The sequence below is a fragment of the Chlamydotis macqueenii genome, chromosome 2 (assembly GCF_036417535.1).
Source record: "Chlamydotis macqueenii isolate bChlMac1 chromosome 2, bChlMac1.mat, whole genome shotgun sequence".
In the NCBI taxonomy this organism is placed as follows: Eukaryota; Metazoa; Chordata; class Aves; order Otidiformes; family Otididae; genus Chlamydotis; species Chlamydotis macqueenii.
In genome coordinates, this window is record NC_141557.1 from 4,621,626 (window position 1) to 4,644,306 (window position 22,681).

General features: G+C 44.0%; 1 protein-coding gene across 2 annotated transcripts in view; it reads right to left on the minus strand.

Annotated features, from left to right (window-relative positions):
- PLCD1 (phospholipase C delta 1) overlaps window positions 1-22,681 on the minus strand; it is a 54,481-nt gene that overhangs the window by 14,342 nt on the left and 17,458 nt on the right. For both annotated transcript variants that reach the window (XM_086741841.1, XM_086741840.1), the window contains exons 3-8: window positions 15,985-16,213; window positions 11,064-11,193; window positions 6,604-6,832; window positions 5,440-5,641; window positions 3,530-3,674; window positions 2,319-2,468 (exon numbers count right to left, since the gene is read on the minus strand). In XM_086741841.1, the coding sequence (XP_086597967.1) occupies window positions 2,319-2,468; window positions 3,530-3,674; window positions 5,440-5,641; window positions 6,604-6,832; window positions 11,064-11,193; window positions 15,985-16,213 (1,085 nt within the window). The remainder of the gene's footprint in view (window positions 1-2,318; window positions 2,469-3,529; window positions 3,675-5,439; window positions 5,642-6,603; window positions 6,833-11,063; window positions 11,194-15,984; window positions 16,214-22,681) is intronic.

The following is a 22,681-nucleotide window of genomic DNA, read 5'->3' on the forward strand; positions in this document are numbered from 1 at the left end:
CAGCAGCGTTCCTGGATGGAGCCTGATAAACCAGACGCCTGCCCTGGGCTGCGGGATGCATCGTTAGCATGAATCCAAACTGTGTCGATCTTCCTTTAATTACTGACACTGCTCTGCTAACACCTCCTCTGTTTTTATTTACAGCCTTTCAGCTCTCTTCCCAGTGACAGATCCCACCCTTTTCCTAATATAAAAAATACTACGTTGTCCCGGGCTTCCCCATGTCAGCTTCAGGAGGAAGTGGAAAATCTAAGAGGTTTCTGGTTTGTTTTGTTTTCTTTTTCTTAACCGTTACAGCTTCAATGTACTTTCCGTGAAAAAAAAATCAGCAGTTCAGCCCTTTTGCACTCCCCTAGTTCACACAGCAGGAAGGCAGAGGAAAAGTACCAGAGGGAAAAGGATTGGTTTTGCTACACTGGCAATTTTTCTTCGTTTAAACTAAATGGATCAGTCTCTGCAGTGAAGCATATCAGCCCCAATCTGTTCACTAAGGTAGATCATTTTGTTCCAGCTGGGGCCACGTGTCCGTCTGGGCAACCAGAGGAGGAGGTTAGACGAGCACAGGAATTGGGAAAACATCTCACGGAAGTTGGGGTCATTCCCTTTCACACACAACACACATTTCTTTTCCTGGTGTTTTGCCTTTCTTTCCTCGTATCACTCCTCTGGTCACAAGGCAGTACTCTGAAAAGCCACCAGCAGCTTTCCTGATCCTGCACTGGGGATAAATAGCAAGCCAGGAGGTGACAGCAGAGACTTTGATTCTTCCAACTCAGTAACAGCCTGCAGAGATCTGTCTCCATGCTGGGTGTATCCTCGCCCTGGGGGAGTCACTTCTTAAATGGAGGCACCTCATCTGTGCCAGTGCAAAGGCCCTGCTGAAGCAACACCATTAAAAATTATGACTCATCCAAATTTATTGCACTGGTGCCTAGGGACCAACCCAGATCAGCTTCCCTCTGTGCTAGGCTTTTTATCAAGTGAGGCATGACATTCCAAAACAAAAGGGGAAAATCAGAAAGGGAAAAGAGAAAAAGGGAGACAGAGAACAAATATAGAAGGTATTTGGGTGGATCATTTTCCTCTCCTTTCTCCCCTGCTGACTGCCAGCTTTATCCCACCCACAAACTCCTTCCAGCTCTGGCTAGGCATGCTCATCCAATTTCTGGCAAATTATTTCTTTAGCAAAGAAATGCAATTTAAAGGGAACTGCAGCTATCCGTACAGAAGTCTGTTTCTGCAAAATGCTTAAGAGAAAAGAAAGAAAGAAAACACAAACCCAAAGGGTGGAAACAGATGAATGTTTCATTTTGGCTTCTGTTTTGGAAACAATCTTTTTTTTTTCATATCAAGATTCCATTTCCAATTTTTTCTAATTTTCGGCTAATGATTTTATAATGGTGTTCCACTGCTGAGGGCTGTGTATCTCCTTCCCCCTGCAGGGTCCAAGCTCAGCTCCCAGCTTCATGGCTGCTCTGATTCCTAGGAATCAAAGGGGCATCTCTATGCAGCCTCCTGCCTCCCTGTGTCCTCCATGGACATCTCCATCCCCATCACCCCAGGCCATTCTCAGTGGGAAGGCACTGCGTGCTTGATACAGTTTTAGGCTACCTGCACTAGTTTTCCCCTTGAGTTTTGAGGGGCAAGCAATCACAACTGCCCTTCCAGTCCTCATTGCTTCCTAACCAGCAGTCTTCATCTTCACAGCAGAGCAGCCAAGGCATTAAAGGAGGAGGAGAGCATATGCTACATCCCTCTGCACAGAGCAAAACATCTCACCTACCATGAAATCAGGCAGTGCCCAGTCTTGCTAGATTAAAAACACAGAGACATCTTGTAGTTACTCCTTGTGGTGCTAATCTTCCCTGTGTGCACAGCAACCTAACCACGCTTCAGAGGATTAGCCTGGAGAAGGTAATATTCAGCTCTGGGGTGTGGGAAGCAGATACAAGACAGCCCCTCAGGATTCACCTCCTCTGGAACAAACTAGAAAAGCAACCTCCTCATGAGATGAAGGACATTCCCTGGCCTTGGTAAATGAGCCAGGAACGTCCTCAGTCCTGCAGAGATGTCTCCTCTGAGACTTTAGACAACAAACAAGGAGCAACAGGGCACTTTGTGCTTGATATGCACAGGCTACTTCTAGATACTCCTATTTTTTATTCCACCACTGCCCACAGACTATCTCTGCTCCTCAGCAAGTGCAGTTCCCACCAGTCCTCAGGAGTATTGTCTGCTCCTTGGCACCCAGCAGGAAGACAGACCTCTCTCTCGTCCCACCCTCAGAAGGCAGAAAGTGCTATACTGGCCTTGCTTACCTCTGGGGAGGGGAACTGGGATTTGTTTCCATCTACTGGGGCAACCAAGAGCATGTCCTGTAGGATCGTCGTCATGTGTCGAGCCATGACCCTCTGCTGGTCAACGCTGCAGTGGTTCTCCAGGGAGATGATAACAGGGTACGGTGAGGTCTAGAAGAAGACAGTAACATCCACCATCAGTGAACTCTGCAATTTCACCAGTCTATAGCAACCAGTCCCCACTGTTGTGTTCTCTGGAAATGAATGTGTCAACAGTACGGTCTAGTATTGTGCTACAATGAGCATTTGTTAAAATTGGACAAATTTAACTGTGCAGTAGCTACTCAGATCTCTGCTGATGCCTTCCAGAGATGATGATCCAATGGACAGAGCACAAGGCTGGGTCAGGACACCTCCCACAGACTTGCTAGGGCACTTTTATGAGGCTCCCTGTGCCTCCATTCTCCACTTGCACTGTGGGTCAGAGCACCTTCCTACCCAGAGGAAGGGGTAGGGACTGGGAAGGCTTTGAAATCACTGGTTTTGCTCAAATCCTTAGGTGACATAAATCCTTCCTCTATTTGTGCATAGACCTTATCTGGTTCCCTGTGGCCCCTCCTAGCCATTTTGTGTGCTGAAGGCATTGTCATTGTCACTACTTTATAGCCCTAAAGGAAGCTTGATACTAGCTCTCAAGTGCACTGAAGGAAAACAGCAGAAAGCCCAGTGAGTCCGGACAGACCCAAGGTTTTTCAAAGGCTGCTGGCCCAGCACTGCCATACAAGACTCCAAACCTGCTCATTCCTTTGAAAGCAGAATAGAAGCAGTCCTTTGCATCAGTCCCTCGAAAATACATGCACATGGGTTCCTCTAAACTAGGAACAGACTCTGAGCCATCAAAGCCACACAAATCATGGACTTGTTTGCGTTTCCCACCAGGTACGCTCAAGATATTGGGCATTATTTTCATTGCAGTGGGGTCCAGGATGCAGCTGTGCTGGTATAGATTCAAAGTTATCCTCAGATAGTGCTCTGCCTGTCCAACAACTTCCAGGAATGGATCTCTGCAGAAAGCAGAACCTGGATGCCCAGACAGAAGGACACATATTGTACCCATGAGAAAGGCTAAGGTGACATCTTCATTGTTTGTGCTCTCTGCTGGGAGGGCAGAGACCTACTCTCAGTATTGGATTGTGCAATATGAGAAATCTTAGAGGGTCCCTTGTCCTTACTTTGAAAGCATAGTTCTTGATGGCCTTAATGACATCGCTGAAGAGGATCTTGGAGGTGAGAGTGTAGCCATGATAAATAATGGGTTCCGAGTTAGGGCCATCCCAGCAATCCAGTTCCACACAGCGGCAGCCTTTGGTGAGGGCTCTGGAAACAAAGAAGGGACTTGTTTGGGTTCTAAACCTTCTGCTTTATCTCAAAATGAGGGTGCATCTGGCACGGGTATTGCTTGGGGAAGCTGATGGGAAGTTTAGAGACCAAGGGAGAAAAGAAGAGTTTGGAAAAACAGGAAAGGAGATGGAGAAAGGCTCACAGCCAGCAAAGAAAGCTCAAGGATGAGTAAGGAAAGCACAGTGGGATCTGAGAAAGGAAGTAGGGAAAGTCCAAGGTAAGAATTATCCAAAGAAGACATAGTGAGTGCCAGATGAGAAAGGACACTCATGACTATACCCCAAATCTTTTCCCAAAGATGGTGAAGAGAAGAGAAAAACAAGAGTGGCTGTATTGGAAGAAAGACAGTAAGATAGTTTGTCTTAGAAGCCAGGTCACTAAACCTGGATTATGTGACTTCATCAAAATCTGGTAAGATGTGAGAGATGAATCCTCAGAGCTGTCAGGGAGGGAGCTGTGAGAACTGCACTATAGCTGAGGAGACTGCTGAGGGCCAGTTTCCCAAACTGAGTCTACAGACTGAATTTCCATTTGAAACTCCCACCTCTACATAGCCACAGCTTCATTTTAATTTACTTTCAAATGTAGGTTCCCTCTGTACAGACTTATCTGTCTAGGAGGTGATCTTCTCTTTTTTACAGTATCTCCCTGTATGTTTCAGATAACACAATTCACGTAACTCACTGCAGTAAGAATCATAGGATTTTTTTTTTTAACAATCAAAACACAATTCTGTAAGAGGAATTCAAACAGCTACTGAAAAGCAACTTCTGCCAGATTTCACTCTACTCTTTTGAGCTTGTGACTCTTCAATGTTCCCTGAGAATCAAATTACTATTAAACAAAGACAGAACTGCAGTCATTGGCTTGTTTATAAGGAAACGCGGTCTCACTTGGTAAAAGTACAGGTGACAGATGAAATCATGTAAGGTGGTTGTGCAAGTTGTTAAAGGCAACTGCAAACATCTGGCCATGAGACACCAGACAGCAGTCGTTGTTAAAGGCAGAAGTAGGTAACACCTAATGTTCTGTCCAGGGACACTATGTGAGCATCAGAGCTGCTAAAGAGAGACCAGGCATAAGTTTCCTGATCACCCACACTGCTTCATTAGCTCATAGCCTACCTCTTTTTTTGGAGCACTCCAACTAGGTCTCTTCAAAATAAACCCCAGCAAGGTTCTAGGAATAGTCCATGCCAGGGAGTACTCTCAAAAGGCAGTATAGATCATAAATATCATGACAATATGCATCATTTTTGCTCCTTTCAGTCCCCACACAGTCCTGCAGCTCTATCCCAGAAATCTTTGCACCCTCTGAGCTCCTTGCACACATGATCTTATGCCATATTCTGGGGAATGCAACATAACCCTTCAGCACTGTGTTTTGAAAACATGATGCTAGAGGGCTGCAATCCAGCCTCCACATGATTGCAGATATTTTAAACTACTCCTAAATTTAGTAATTATACATCTTACAGTCAGGCAGACACCACATGGGGTCCAGCAGAGACCCAGGTCAAAGTGGTGTGAAAAGGGAGTCATGGACAACCTGGTTTAGAAACAGCTCACCCTGATGTGACCATGGGCCAGTCCACGTTACCTGGTCTCAGGGTGGGAGATTGCTTCTTGATCCTCTTGCACCTAGCAGTATAGATGCACCTTATGTCTTCTGTAAGAAAGAGGTCAACTTCTCACACACACATAAACACACACACACAGAAATACACACACATACACATTACCTGATATAGGCTTCTGTGCTGCTTGGACCTGTGAGTTGATCTTCCATAAGGTAGGTATTGTGTGAGGATGACACCAAGTAGTGACTGAGAGGTTGAGTCATGTCCTGGTAAACTTTACGGTGGCAGGAGTTGAATATATTCCCATCATCAGATAGCAGGTACATCAGGAAACCATCTTTGGTCATGGCGTTACCCCTCTTGGCTGTGAGATAAATAGACAGAAACCCCATACTGAAAATCTGACACCACCAGGTTGTGCCATCACCTTCACCATGACACCTGTTGATCTCCAGAGGATCTCAAAGGCAAAACATGCTGCCTAGGCATTCAGCTAATAGTAAAGACATTGGTGCTGTTCATATGATGATGACAGCTTCATGTGCCTGAAAATGCTTTTAAAACCCCTTCACAAGCACAGCTTTTCATGAGAGTTCCTGTCCTTGATAAGACCTAAAAAGTACCAAAGACAGTACTTACCTCATCTCTCTCTGGAGATCTACAGTACAAAAATCTCTATTTGAGCACTTCAAGGTTCCTTCAGGCTAACACAGAGAAATTGTCAGATGTCTAAACATAGCCAGATAAATCCTGTCTAGATTATCCAATGAATACATGATTTGCAAAGAGTAAATGCAAAATTACCCAAATTTGGGGAGAAATTGAGATCTCCCCATCCTGAGGAACTGAGCTAGATCTCAATCTAAACCCCAAGTCTGAAATCTGCAAAGCATTGTCTCTCTCCTGAAGGTATAGCAGGATAGTGATGGCTTTTCAAGTGCCCACGTTAAAAAAGATTTGCCTCTATTCCTCCTTCTGGAGAACAGAAATATTGCTACATTCTTAACTTTGCAAAGCCACGTGAGGTCGGGACATAGGAATAACCCATCAGAGCCTTTCCCTCAGGAATTTCATCACCCTCTGTATATCAACCCCTCTTCAGCTGCTTGGTGTACTCAAGCCAAAATTGAAGAGAAATATTTCCCAGACTTTCCTGTGCCCTCCTCTCCTAGAGCTGCTAACATTCCCCTAGAAGACTGGTGGTTTAGAAGCAGCTGCGAGGAGAAAATGACACACGTGGCTGCAGAACAAAGCAGCAGCAAAGCAATTTGCAGTTCATCAAGAAAGCAAGATTTCGAAGAAAACCAGTCACAGTTTCCGACCTACCTCTTTCATTGGGCTCATATCTTTGAATTAAGGCAGGGGCAGCAACAACAGCATCTTCTTCTTGCTGCGTCTCATAGAGGAACCTCACCAAGTTCTGGCAGGACATGAACCCTTCTGCATCTGAGTACTTTTGGAAGATCTTGTCTATTTCCTTCCTTTCTGTCAGAATCTTGTAAAATTCCTCTATCTCATCATCCTCCAGAGCCTCTGTTTTGGACTTGTCACAGTGCTGTAAACGTAGAGGGGAGAAGGAGTGAAAACCTTCTTTCCTTCTGGCATACGCCAGCCGTAATCTGCACCAGGGCTACACAATGCAGAACACAAAATAATTGAAAACAGTTACTGGCCAGTGAATGAGAAACACTTGGTCAATGACAATGCTTCTCATTGACAAGGCCAACAGTCATACAACAGTTACAATTACTATTATGTCCTCATATTATTAGTGTGCTGAAAAGCACCAGATATGGCCTCGAGCTCCACCGTACTGTGCTCTGTTAAAAGGACAGCTCCTGACAAATCAAGACTAAAAGAATTGTACCTCTTGATCTCAAGAGATGGAGGAACATAGGGAAACAATTAACACAACTCTTATACTATTGCTAGAGAACATAGTCTAAAATCTAGTAAGTAAAGTGAAAAGGGCCTTCCCCTTGATCTGAGTAGGTTTGAGCTCAGGCCTCAAGAGATGGTCAAGGCTGGTAGTAGGGTTGGTTGAAAGATGGCATCAAAATCGACTTAAAAAAAAATCCTGCTAAACATGGGCATGTTTAGGTATGAAAAAATCCCTCTTTAGATGGAACTTTTCCATTCTCATTCAAAAACCACCAAGTAACAAAATCTCCACAAAATTTCAAATCAGATATCAGCTTCTCAAGGAGCTGTAATTCAAATTCGTGAAGCCTCCATGATCCTCTGTGGTTTGATTTTCTCCACTACATAACAGTTCTGATAGAGCAACACAGTCAAGGACTTGACTGACCATGAAAGATTAGAAATTTAAGACACGCAAGTTAGTGTCTCCATGAAGGACAACAGCTTCTCCAACAACAAATGTTTCCAGTTTATTTAAAATAGTCCTGGGTTAAATTTTTCATCAGAAATCACAATTTTTCTGTGGCAAATCTCAAAATGAATTTTGTTGTTTTTTCCTAGCAGAATTCTTCAATTATTTTTCAGTAATCTCTGGGATGTAAACCTCTGCAATGTAAACCTTTGCATTAAATACAGGCTGAGCAAAACAAGCTGCAATGGAAAGCAAAAGCCTATCTCAGAGGAATTACATATGGCAGGGAATATTATACCACTTCCAAATATTTTTCCCTGGAAATTTCAGCCATCAAACAACTTCTAGTTAAGGGCCTGTTATTATGGTGATTCCCTCTTTCTCAGTCAAGCTAACAGATCCTTAACAGTGGTGTCCTCATCTCATACAGCCCACTCCTATCTTAAATTTCAGGTAAGTCTGTAAAAAATCATTTCTGGCATGGACTCCAAAAGCCCCATGGCTTTCCTTGCTTAGCCTTTGGCCTAAAAACTTTTCTTCAGTCCTGAACTTGGAACAGAAAATGTGCTCTAGGACACTCAGGGGAGGTTGTGGTGCATTTCATCTCACCCTCGCGATGGACAAGTTACTATGACTTAGCTGGCAGGTGGCAACTTGTCAAACCAGAGGAATTTAATTGCTTTCCATCTTTGCTATCTGATGACAGATAGAGCTATTGTCCTGGGTTTTATGACCAAAATGCATGTCTCAGTTCAACTAGTCATCATACTAATCTCAGTCTAACTCTGTTAATGATCTCAGTGATGGCCATGGTGGCTTTGGCAGTGCCATAAGCAAGATGGTAACAAGGGACTTTCATCCCCTGCAGATCCTCCACTGAAGTCCTTCATGAGCAGCTCATGGTGCACATATAAAACCAAACAAAATGGTCACGATGCACAGAATTTCACAAACTGAACTGGCACCAAAAAGTTCAACTTCAGGAATCTGCTGGGTAAAAGCTATGGGCTCATGTTAGGGCTGGGACAACTCAGTACTACAGACAACCTCAAATTAGGTTTGAGCAGTCCAGGAACTGTCTTTTCCTTGCTGCCTTCCATGTCTGTACTGTGCTGTGGCTTTGGCAGATCTCACAAGCTAAGCATGATGCTTAGCAATCGAAAAAGGAATATAAAGAGGGGAACTAACTGGTGGAGATTGCAGGGATGCCATGAATGACAGACATTCTTTTCTTCAAGACACAACAGGGAAAATGACATGACATTACTTCTAGAAAATTGGCATTATAAGTTATGTGCCTTGAGAAGTTTGTTTATTAGTGGCCATTAAGGGTTGTGATGGAAATAGGACAATAGCACTGACATCGTAGTCATATTCCAGCATCGATCAGAACGGTATAAAAGTGAGCTCCTTCTGCTCAGGCTACAAGAGCTCCGAATTAGAAAGAGAATCTCAGCCCAAAATACTGTGGTTTATTTCACTTGTATGGATCATGAACCATGAGTCCTGAATGAATCTTGATCTGCCAGAAAAAGTCGGAACCTTTCTGATGCACCAGAATGAATATTCAGATTGAAATGAAGTGAGCCATTAGAGGAGCTTTGGACAGTTTCTGGTTGCATTGCATATGTCTTACTCAGGTGTGTCTAAAACCTAGTTGTAGACACAGAGTTATGTGATGAAAAGCAACAATAATGTGAGAGCATGCCCTGTAGCTCTCTCTTGAACCCCTGATCACCCTTCCTTCCTGTGACTAAATGAAGAAAAACTCACTAAGACAGAAAAGATCACCCTTCTAATATGCTGTAATGTCTCTCGGTCCAAGTTTAGGCAGTATGTAAACTGAAAATGTAATTGCTTTAGGAGCAAGACAGACTCCTCCTGGAGGCAACTCACCCCAAAACAGATCTGAATTAACCTCTGAAGAGCTTCTCTTTCCTGTGGCTATACAGGAAACTTATAACAATTAGATGCCTAATGAGGGTACTTTAACTAGCTGCCTGCATTTAGATGGGCTGAATCAAGGTTTAGTAATTACTTGGAGTTCCTAAGCAAAAAGAGAGTTGAACTTCACCAAGTTTCCTCCTAGAGCTTCCTTGTAACTATCGCAACAGCAAAAGAGGTTCAGTGAATGAAGAGGAGTCTGCACCTCTAAAAAAATGAGTATCTTTTCAGACATTTGATGTTTGAAGATATAGGGAGTGATTCACCTCACATACTTGAGATGTATCCTCTAGGATGAGGTGGATCACATCCTGGTCTCCATTATTGGCTTGAGCTATGCAGACTGCAAAGGAAGTCTAAGTGTTGGTAACTATGTCCAATGCAGATGTCTGCACTGGAAAAAACTAATTCAGTCAGAGGAATCCCAGCCTTATTGCTATTTTTCCAAGGTCTTCCTCAGCAGGGAATAAAGCATGGGATATGCCAGCCAAAGCAGGCAGTACATCCAGAAGATTCTGCAAGCTGAAATTCTTTAAGATCTGCTGATGACCTTCCCTCAATTCTTGCAGAGTTACCATAGAGAGTCCTCCATAAAGCAAGGATTAGGAAACTTGTACCTTCTTTAGCAGAAGGTCGTAGTGAGATCTTGCCAACCTTCCCTGCTATCTGCTTATAAGAAGGAGCAGGAGAACTACTGCCTGGTGCCCAAAACCACCCACATCTTTACTGTTGATCAGAAAAAGCATTTCTGAAACTGCCCACCCATGAATTCAACATCTTGCTTCAGACAGGATGGAAGTTTGAGTTTTATCTCATCTCAGCAGGAAGGCTTCTTTAGAGAAAAACCAAAAGCTTAACAACTGAGAAATTTTCATCCCTTTCTTATCTTCTGATAGGCTCAGCCATCAAGGTGAATCTTGAGAATTCAGAAGTGTATGTCCCTGACCAGATTAAATATGCCTTGGACTATTAAATCAACCAGACTGGTCCAGACTTGGGTGCAATGTTATGTACCTATCATGAATCTTGGAGGGTGGTTCCTAATTTGCACTTAGTTTTGTTTACCCTGTCACTTGGCACCCTCCTCCTCTGAGAAGGTGAGGATCTAGGTTCATAATTGTAATGAAACCAATTTCAGCCAGACTTAGGCATTAACATCTGGTTGTGGCACGCAGAACTCCTGAAACACCTGGGACTCAAAGTTCACTTGAACTTTGCTTTTCCCTCTTTCTCACATTATCAACGTTTGCACCTCGTCTTCTCTGAACCTTGGCAAAATTGGGCATCAGTGGTAAGGAAAGACCTTGACATACCTTCATCAAAAGCATTGTGTGTGCCTAACTTAATTATTACTGGGAATCTGCTGAGCATCAAAAACCAAGAGTCCTTCCTTGGTACAAGAAAAGATGCTAGGAGTTCACTTTAGCTTAGATCTCCAACCAAAGCTGAAAGCTGTGGGAGACCCTGACCTCAGTCCATAGCAAATACTTTATCTACTTGCTCTCATTACCTGGAAAATCTTCTTGGCATGATAGTCATCGACTTCAATGTTCACTTCTTTCAGGAAGTCCTTGAGCTCTTTCAAGCTCATCTTGTTGTCTTTGTTTTTATCAGCTTTCCGCAGGCAGGTATGAATCCAGCTGCAGGATGATGTAAGGAAATCTTTCCAAGTCAGTGCCTAGCCTAAATACTAACCTTCTGCTGCCCATGGTGCAGGGGGGAAATCTCTTCTAAAGACTGAACCATCTCTCCAGCTGCTGTAAATCAGCATGCCACCACTGAACAGCTTACATCATCTCACCTTCTGCTCTGAAAGAGCAAAATGGTGCTTTGGTAGAAACAAAACGCACTGTAATAGAACTGATCGTGACCCAGGAGAAGCTTTTCACCATCTAGCTGGATCATCTTTCCGTACTCTGTGGGAGTTTCTGGCCACAGCCACATGACAAAACAGTCTGATTTCTCTTTTATGACAGAAAGTGCATTCTGCTCCAGACTATTAAAGAGGATAAAGCAAGGATGAAAAGAGCTCCCAAGTGGAGCTTGGTAAACTCATTGTTACAGATTTGGTCAATATTCAGTATATCAAAGTGAACACTGAACAGAGATTCTCCAAAAGAAAGATCAACTTTATTTTTTTTTACTCACCTTCAGCCTCTGTATTTATTTAGGGATTTCTACCTAGACATCATCAGAATTTTGTTGTGAGCAGAATCAAACCAAACTTTATGGGTCTTGGCTTCCCCTTGTGAAATGCACAGGATCTATTACTGTATCGTACTGTGATAATAGTTCATAAGAGCTTGGTTTGTAATAACTTTAGTATATCTACGGATCTGGATTAACTACTATAAAAAATTAGCTTCTTAATGTGATGGCAATTAATTTGAACCGGGTCTCCCATTCAGTCTCTTGGGAAAATAATGTGAGACAGCTAAGATACCATGCAGTTCTAAACCAAAAAGAAACATGGTTTTTGCATCATGGACTTTACTAATTTGCTTTACTGTCAAATAAGAAAGGTCATCCAGAAATATCTTCTATTTTTCAACAGGAAAATGATCACAGTAACAATTTGATCTCCATGAATGTAACCTTCCATGTCTTGCACAAGAAACATTGCTTCAAAGCCATTATAAAAAAATATTTTTAAATGTCTAATCTGAATGTTAAGTAGAATAAACCTCAGGATTAGCAAACACCAGCTGAGGCATGTAGTACCATAACATTTTAACTGGGCCGTTCAAAATAACCCCGAAAAGGTGATTAACTGACAGCCTTAGGAGCTGTAGACATAAGCCTGAAGCAGAATATTCACCACAGCTACCACTGCATTCAAATATTTCCAAACTACAGAGATATGTATAAACTGTTTGTAAGTATTGTTTGTCTCATGGAAAGTTGAACTTCCTGCCTTTGAAAATCTTGGCAGGTGCTAAGCGATGACCTCACACCGCATCCATCTTAGCCTGGTAATATTAATATTCCCCTTCTTTAGGCACAGAAACCAAAATAAAGAGGGGCTGGATTTCCCCAGCTCCCAGGGACACTCCAGAGCCCTCAACCAGGGCCTGGCTTGGACTGATCCTTCCCAGAAAACCAAGTTCAAGCCATGAAGCTCCTACGCACAGCGGATGCTCTGCTGGGAGGACACCACCATCCACGCCAGGGTGGAGAACACCTCCTCCACCAACTGTGCTGCAAAGAGCATCTGCTCAGCATGTCATCATGGTGCCAACAGCGGTGCCACCCATTCCTACCTGACCCCCGTGCCTCAGCTCCCCTTCACAGCCTTCCCTAAAAGCAACAGGCAGGAGTAATGTCCAATTCTAGTGAGCCACGAGGAAAACCAGTCTGTCATGGCCAGAGGTGAGCAAGCAGGGTTGGATAACACTAACTGCATATCTTTTTTGCTCTAATCACAGCAAATAAACATCTTTTTAAAAAAACCTGCAGTCATTTCCACTGATCATGAGCACCCAGAGGTCATGCTTTCCTGTTATACCCCTCCCAGAGAGGCCAGGCAATGGAAGAGGGAAACAAGAGAGCCCACGAAGAGCACAGGTCCACAGTGGGTCCTTTTGCTGCAAGGAAAGGAGTGAAGAGAGAAAAGGGGGCCTCCATCTGTCCTTTCAGCAAACAGCAACGTTCAATCCCCAAAGCACCCAAACTCCACATGCATCTGGACATCCTCAGGCTTGAGAGAGCTTAGAGGAGCAGGATGAACTAAGCACTTCAACTTAAATTCTTCTCATCTGATACAAACACCATTTTGTAGCCCTGGCTGTGGGTCTTGCTTTCACCTTACATGCCTGTTTGGGCCTGGGTGGACTGGGAAAAAGCTGTTCCCATTCCTCTATACATCCGGAGAGAGTCTGCTTCCCAGCTATTGTTTTTAAAGGAACTGCCAGCTTCAGGGCTACCAGCTCTCTGTTAGAAACCAGAGAGCATTGGCTGAAACTGTCTGGCAGATATCCCATGAATGTGCTCAGAACAGAAATGCTGCAAAACTTCTGGTAAGTGATTTCCACCCAGAAGAAAAGCTCATGCATAAATCCCAGAATCGACACAGATGGTGCCACACTACTCAAATGAAAAGTTCCCTGTATTTTCTGGTCTAAATTATTCCCTGCACACCTACCTGCAATATTTACTAAATAACTTGTGCCAGCTTGTTGCAGGGTTGAATCTGAGGCTTAATAAAACAGTACTGTATGTATAAGAACATCAGAAGTACTCATCAAGCATGTGGCAGTTTTATCTTTGTGGGAATACAGGACTGGAAAGGACACACTAAACACTAAATCGAGTCCCTTGCTACCACAAGCAACTCCATCATCTTATAAACTGAACAAACCCCACCTGACACATTTTTGCTTTCAATACTTGTTTTCAAAATCTCACTCATTCCTTACTTGCTTTGCAAGGTTTTGGAGGCTGGAAGAGAGACACTGCAAGGCAATTCTCCATCATGGGGGGCAGGCAGGGGACCCAACACTGCTCCTCGTCTACCGACTCTTCCCCTTCTCTTCTCACAGACGCAGAGAACACTTCTGAGGTTTAAGGAAGATCTGAGAAAGCCCACGCTGCCAAGCAAACCCAGTGAAGAAAGACTAAATTTAAAACCCCAGGCTTTAATTAAACATCATCAAATTTCAAATGAGAAATCATGCTGTTCTGTAATTCCAGGTTAGGTTAAACGGCCTGAGACAATCCCAGATTGGAAGTCAGCACCGCACGGTAATTACTCTTCCAGAAATACGGCTTGCCTACCCACCCTATTTAGCTTCGATTCTGCTTTCCAAAGACAGAGAGGCACTTTTCCACGCTGGAAATTTACAGCCTTCTTCCCTTGCAAATGTTATTGTTATTTTTCCCTCCTTAGCAATCTCTTCTCTTCTTACGGGGAAGTTTTTCAGCAATCTAGTCAATTTGACCTCCTCCAGGGAGAACTTTCTGTAGCCCAGATTTTTCCCACACACCGTGGGGTGGGGGAAGCCTTCACATTGAAAAGGAAAACTGCCAGGGTGCAACATTTCCAATAGCACCAAAGCTTCAAGATTTCAATTTGCCTAGAGACTGCTCCCTACCACGAGGGACACACAACTGGTAACACTGCTGAGGAATGATCTTACAGCCTAGAGATTGAAAAATCATCCAGAAAGACACTCGTAGTGCAGGAGATAAACATAGCACATCAGAACTGATGGAGTTGGATTCCTCTAAATGAACAGCACTATGGTTGTGCAAGTACTTATTAGACTTCAGAGAATGCACAGAAGAGTAAAGTCTGATGAAAGCTCAGCATTTATGTGCCATCTCCTGCATCATCAGTACATTATTACCCAGCAGGGAACCCACATGGAGTAAAGCCCTTACTGAGGGTAAAACTCCATGGTGCCTGCGCAGACTCCAGCTTTGTGATGTTCCCTAGTTGAGAATTTCACATCTCCCCTCTTCTCCACAGACGCTTTGATATTGAACAAGGCATGAAGCTCATGCAGCCTTCTCTCAAGGAGTACACGATCCGATCTCCTCTCTGATAGCTGGATGTCTATCTTCATGAAGCTTAAAGGAACTTAATATTTCATGGCTGCTGAGGCTCTGCCAAATCAGGGTGAAACCGGCCAAGAGGTTCATATGTCACAGCCAGGGCCTCAGACACACAGGGACTGCAGAAAATCCATCAAAAATTGCATCCACAAATATTGACTCTTTTTATACGGATGTGAGACCTGTGACTGCAAAGCAACTTATTGAGTGAAACGCAGCCCTGCGGAAAATTCCCTGTGAATTCAGCAGAGCCAGGGTTTCACCCAATAATGAACTCACTCTCCGCTTCACAACCAGTTCAGTCTCCTTTCCTGCTCTACTACTTTTCCTTTCCGATGTCTGAATTATCACTAGAGCAATTGCAAATTCTTTCGAGGCAAAACTTCCTCCCATGCTGAGGCAAATAAGGAGTAATTTCACTAATGTCAGTGGAGCTACCCCAGAGTAAATTTGGCAGCCAGAAGAGGAGAACCAGTTCCCTCGCCTTGTATTACTGGGAAACATGATAAACAGCACGGGCTTTTCATGCCTTGCCAAGAAGTGCCTGTCCTGGAGTTTACTGCAATGCAAGTGAAACAGGCCCTTGAAGAATACAAAAAATAATGATTGTTTTATCTGGAGCTGCCTGAAAGAGGCAATTCGTTGCTTAAGGAGCTATGTGAAGCCTGAGTCCACTCTCACTTGTATTGCTGCTGTAAAATGGCGGGGGAAAAAAGTACTGGAAACCAGGGAGTTTGCCAGGGTGCAAGATCAGTACGAGAGAAAACTCAGTGCCCAGGGCCACTAGGAAAAAAGGGAGTCAGGCTACTATCTCCACCCATAGAGAAAGACAAGTGCATCTTTGTGTGTGATTAATCACTTTATAAGGCAAAGGATACTGTTGGAGTTTCTGTTTCTGGTTCATGGAGTTGCTGTGGGCTATGATCTTCCCAAGGCCGGAGATCCAGTGGTTGGCATCGTCCTCTGAACTTGCAATGAGGTCCAGGTTTTTCCGTTGGTCTTTGAAAATGATGGAAAAGCAGCGATACTCTGGGACATCCTTGGCGTATTTTTCCATACCTTCTGTTTTATGGCCTGACCTCACATCCCGAATATCTTCAATGGAGACTGTGGAAAGAAAGCAGAGCCTGCTGTCAGCAGGGGTTCGGTCAGCCTTATCTCTACTTGGTGAGGGATATTAAGAAGTTACTTTCTCTTTCTTTTTTTCCTGCAGCCTCTGGAGGATTCCCTTCCCTTTCCCCAAACTTTGGTACTAAAGAAAGTTCAAATCAAAAGGAGCAGAAAGAGCAAGAAATTAAAAATAAAAATTAAGGAGGCAAAGACCAGAGCTTGAGAGCAGTTTGGTGTCACCCATACTCCATCTTCACCCCTGTCAAGGGTAGACTTGATTCTCTTTGCTGTAAGAAAGCAAAACACTGTTCTCAAGACCATCCTTCCCAATTTCCATCTCTGCCCCTCCGCTAGTGGAAATGAGCCCTGAACTCCTGCCAAGTTTGCAAAATGTACACACAGGGTAATTCAGAAGGAGTGGTGCATTCAAGAGACTACGTTATTAAACAAATGTAAGTAACTGAGACATCCCCACACTGCCCCTGAAAGCATGCAAGTGCCCTCAAACTGCGCGGAAATCAGGCGAGCTCCCAGCAGCACCCACAACCACTTTTTGTCTATTCATGGGCCACTTAATACATCTACAAAGGACTGAGAGGAAAGGGCAGAAACTGCTTAACCATATTTGACTGCTGCTTCTTAACATAAAAATAGGGATGGCACCTACACTCAATAAATGGCAAAAATGTTCGTAATCAGTGTCGGAGTCCATAATCCAGAAAATCTCATTGCATTTTCTTGCGGGGCGACAGACTAATTAACATTTTGCAAGCATGTACCAGTACCATCTCAGGGCACAAACAGAAAAGGCAACACACCTGAGAGATATTCAGCCATTTTCTATAAGAAGTATGACAAAAATTAGACATAATCACAGGAATTTGAAAAAAAAAATTGTAATTACCTCAAATAGTAATTATTTCCTGTGTCACAAATGTGTGAGATTGATTTTATCTGCGCTTATCTTGAAGGAGCTTTGTGGACAAGCAATATGTGAGTGTAAAATATCCCCACTGCTTAGCCTTTAAATATCCATTTTATCCGCTCTTTCATTTAAATTGGTGCAATTTCACCACTAAAGTGCCCAGGTCATTCAAAGTCAACACTGCAGAAAAACACAACTCGGCATCCACCCTGCATGTTTTTAGCATGGCTGCCCTGGGATCATCCAAAATTCATCAGATGCTCATGAGAGTTTGAGAACATTCCTTTTTTTTTCCCCAGGGTAGTCATGATGATGCCTAGCTGCTGGAAAAGAATAAAACAAAAACCAAAACCAAAACTTCAGTCTTCAAAAATCAATGACTTTCCAAAACTAACACTTGACATTTGCTTTAAATTCCCACCACATGTTGAGGTGATCAAACATCTTCCACAGTGCTTTGCTGGTTTGGTTCCTATACAAGAACAGACTGTGAGGACCTTCCTGGAGCTGGCGAAGCTCCTCCCTGACAATTACGAGCAATTACCTTTGTGTGGTCTTTTCCTATCATTTCGTAAAGGCCAACAGTCAAGCAGTCAGAGGGGAGGGAAGGGGAGGAGAAGGTTGGGTTGGGATCGGCTGCTGTGGAATTAGGTTATCCGGCCAATTTACCGTAGAGTGAAAGTTCAAGGTTTTGAGTACTAAAACCACCCTTAAAAGAGAAGAGGTGCAATTCCCTTGCAGCTGGGCTGCTAAAAGAGAGTCTTGCTGCTGATTTTGCCTGTTAACTTGAACATCGGGCAAATGATAGTGATTGTGCGTTAGGTAGAACTACATCCTTGGTGTAAAGGATGCTGCCGTGTTTGGACAGATTCAGTTCAGTCAAAAAGTCTAAAGTTTAGTTAGGCTCCTTTTATAGCCAGTGGGGAAAAAAAAAAAAAAAAAAAAGAAGCTTTTTGGAACACAAATGTTCTGTCCTATTTAGACAAAAACTTTAGAGTATGATAAATCCCACCCTTAATCCATGGCTATAGTGGACCAGGTTGAGCATCTCAGAAGCAAATCAGACCATATCATCTCAGACCATATGCCATGCAGATGGTCCATTAGTAGGTGATTCTCTTCCACTCCCGGTCTCTTCTGGTTATGGCAGCGTAAGTGGAAGGATCATCCTGTTGTTCCTCATCACCTGCCAGCTGCTCACCACTGCTTGGCTCGTAAGAGTTATTGTCCCTTCAGAACGGCTAGCTAGTCTGCTTGTGCAATCAATCCCTAAACTTTGGGTTGGCAATGACCTGGCGTTTCCAAGACTAGAAAACCTGATGTTAAATATCGGAAATTTAGAACGGATTATTTGGAAACAATTATCTGGCAAAGTGAATCCACTGGAAAAGAGAGCTGTGTGGGAGGGAAAAAAGATTGAAAATCTGTGTCTGGAAGGGCTGCCTTGATCTCTGTGGGGTATGCTGAGAGGAGGATGACAGAGGGCACAGAGCTCCGCCACGCAGAAAAGGCACAAGGAAGGCTGAAGAACAGGATCGGTGCCTACTGTTGTCACACAAGAGACAAGGAGAGAAACTATCGATGCAGGAACTGTTGAAAAAGCAGGGTAAGGGAGGACACTTTTTAAAGCTTTCCGCAGCTTGGTTGTGTGTACTCTATCTATACAAAAGCTTAAGCCAAAGGAGTCAGCCCAAGCCACCTGCAAATGTTATCTCTTTTCTGGAAAATCTTAACCCAGCATGAGTACATTATCAGCTGCTCCCGGACAGTGAGCGTACCGTATTAGCAGTCCCAAATGAACTGTGTGCTCAGCTGAGCTATCTGCAAGGAGAAATCAGAAGTAACTGGGGGACAGACACCTTTCAAAGCAGAGGAATACTTACAGCAAACACCCATCAATCACGTATCCCTGCGACCTCCCTGTTCCCTCCCCGTCACACCACAGCAGGGAGGGAACCACGAGCTGAAGGGAATCTGGAAAGTTTGCATCTACTTCTCCTGAGTGTTTACATCTGCTGAAGAGGTGGTTTGTTTAAAGCCCAAAACATGAAGCACAACACAAGGAAGCTTGTGTCCTTCCTGGCCCCCAGACATCGAGTCAAACAGGTTACATCCCAGTCAGCCTTCCTGGCTGAAATGTCCAGACTGTGCAGGGAGCAAGGACAGTAAAACACTTTGGTAATCCTACAGAATACAGGGAAAAGGGGAATGGAGGCAGAAAGCAATCTCCCTTTGCCTTCCTCCTGTTTGGCAGGCAGTCCTTTGAGAGGAGATATTTTGTCTTACAGAAAAGAGAGAACAAGGAACTGAAACTGCATCTCCCGCAAGCCATTGAGCAGGTAAAGGACAAGGACCACAAGGTGCTTCTCCTTCCTTGTGCCTCTCCCAATAAAGAGGGACAGGAGGGTCAATGTATGGACACTTGGAGGCACTGCCAAAACAGCTGGCCTTGCGTTACTCCTGAGGGGAGGGGGTCAGTTTTTGCACTCTGGGGGAAATATCCCTCAGATCCTTCCCTTTCCTTTTCCTACTTCCCTGTCATTAACGAGTGGTCTTTGCAATGTGGCATTCAGTCACGTTGAATTACTCCGTGCCACTCTAATTGCCTCAGTAAGTCACTTCTGTTTACTGTCAGGAAACGCAGATGAGACATGTACTCAGCTGTTAATAGCTTGCACCGTATTTGCACACAATATTTCATGTCTGCAGAGATCAGACCTTCACCAGCTGCACCTGAGCCAGGTTGGCTCAGCATCTTGTCAAGAACAGATGCAAGCTGCTGCCTGACCCCAGGACAGCCCTGCCAGCCAGGATGGCCGCAGCGAGACTCCATGGATTTCGCAACACATGGAGCACCCAGGGCAAACTGGCACTGTGTGCTGCTTCTCTCTTTGGTTTCACCCCAGAAAATGCAGTTTAGATGATTTCAGTTTCACTATAGGTGGCTGATGCTAATGGCCAAACGCAGTTGGGATCAGGACCTTTGTAATCAGCAGGAGCTGGAGCGCTGTCAGCTCCCTGGACCGGGAACACGAAGGCCATGCATCACCCTCCTCGCTGAGGGATGCTTTCACATAATGATTCAAGGGTGGCTTTAGCACGAGCCCCGTGGTGCTGTGCCTTCTTAACTCTGACCGCATTGCTCTCTCACCTCCCGGTGCGTGAATTACTGCAGGTCCCAGCTGCTGATCCCTCATCCATTCTCTTCTCCTCTCCCTTTCCACTGACTCGCTCAGCACTTTGTTTTCACTTGAGTTCTGCTGCACAGCAGTGTGCCCTCATGGCTGGTGTGTGTCACCAGCTCACAACCAGTGCTATAACGCACATGGAATGTTACAGGTTGTTTGGAAATACCTTTTAATGTGAGATCTTTATCCAATCTTTCTGTCTACCCATCACAGCTTGGAGCATTGATGAAAATAAGGTGATCTCTATTTACATTCCTTCCACACATCACAACCAGAGCCCTGCAAATTATTTCTGCAACTAGTTCCTACTTCTCCTGCCCTTACAGTGCTGCTAAATTTGGATCTAAGGCTCTCAACACTTCTCTCTTTGCATTTAACATATGCTGTGGAGAATAAGGTCAATATTTGTCAGCACACTGCCTGTGATGAAAACTATCCCAGCAACGCATGTGGTGGCCTGATTCAAAATTAAATCGAAAAACCAGGCAGCTCTGCATTTGAAATGACTTGGTTTATGGGCTGAGCGATTTTGATAAAAACTAACGAGACCCACAGACAGCCGGTTTTGTTTTCACAGCTGACGCCTGCCTTGCATAACACATTCACATCAGCAAATATTTTTCCAGGGACGAATACATGGCTGACCGGGAAGCTATAATTCCTAAAGAAACTGCCTAACCACCTCCAAAAGAGAGATGTCAGTGCAGCCAGCTGCCTGCCATGTGTGTGCAGGTTGCTGAGAGTTTCTGTTGACTTTAGGCACTTTTCAGGAGCAATTTAAAGCTTTCACTTCTTGACTCGAGCAAGCACAGGGCACGTCCTTTCTGTTCTTCTGCAAGCAAATTCAGGGCATTAATTCAATGGTGAGAACACGCAGTGCTCCAGCAGAAGTCATCTGTTCAGGTGTTGTTGACAAGCCATTGCAGCACTGAAAAATGTGAGATCATTTTTACACTGAGGGTGGTAGAACACTGTCCCAGGTTGCCCAAAGAGGTGGTGGATGCCCCATCCCTGGAAACACTCAAGGCCAGGTTGGACGGGGCCCTGAGCAACCTGATCTGGTTGGAGATGTCCCTGCTTCTTGCAGGGGGGTTGGGCTGGATGGGCTTTGAAGGTCCCTTCCAACCCAAACCATTCTATGATGCTATGAGACAATTGTTCATTCTTTCACAGAAATGGTATGGCATGTTCATGGCATGGCATTTTAAGGGCCTTCCTAAATTTCACAGAAACTCAAAAATGAAGGGAGAAGTTTTCTGCTGAACACTGCTAGTAGGCTATAAACATAAAGCTTTTGTACTATGTTTAAACCATGCAAAAATACCCTGTAATTGGGCTGGAAGTCAGAGGAGCTGGAAGAAATTCTATACATTTTTAATAGTAAGGATAGTTAACCATTAAATCATAATACCAATTTAATTACTTTAAATAATAATGCAATCATTACTTGCAACATTCTGTTGTGCAACTGAATTTAGCTCACCTCTTTAAATTGCTCCCAAAACTGATTATTTTAACTAAAATGCAGAAAAAAAAAACCCAACAATAATATTTTAAAATAAAGCTCTTGGCCAGAAATGGAATTATTTCTGCCAAAACTTCTAAACTTTCTCGACTCCACAGTTTGTGACTCAATGACGCACCTCCAGTGAGTCACCAGTGTGCAAAGCTTACTCACAGCTGCACGGGAAACGTCATCTCCCAGAGCCTCCAGTAGAGAAAGGGTGCAGGAGGCAGCAAAGGACCAGCTTCTCCCGGGCTCCACTGCAGCACTCCCGGATCTAAATGACTCATTCAGTCTTTTACTTCTGGTTTTGAATATTCTGTTTCTCCACCAAGCGCTCAAAAGGGTGTTTCACTGGAAAGTTTTCAACCATCCCTACTAATCTGCAAGTTCTGACAGTTTTTAAAGGGACTGAGCCTGGCTTAAGTGAGCTCACGCTAGGGATTTCAGCTGGTTTAAGAAAAGACTTTCAAAAATCGATTTCACTGGAACGAGCACATGCCTTTTTGCTCTTTTTTTTTTTTTTTGGCATAGATGATACCTGATATTTAACCACAACTAAACAAGAGACCGTTACTGACAGGCTGCTGCTCTTTGAATACAAGCCCCTCTGCCTTCTTTGCCTCCCCTCCCTCCCACCATAGTGATGCTCAGGCGTGAACTGGCTCTGACTGAACTGGTTGTTTACCAGCTCCCTTGCACAAGCCTTTTCTTTGCCTCAAAACTGTTAATTCTGACACTTGAGCCCTGTTGTTTTGGCCCCAGTGAGAAAGCTGTCCCATGCGTAAATGTCTCATGGGCCAAAGAAGCATCCACCTTGACCATGGCTCTGCACAACATTTAAGATA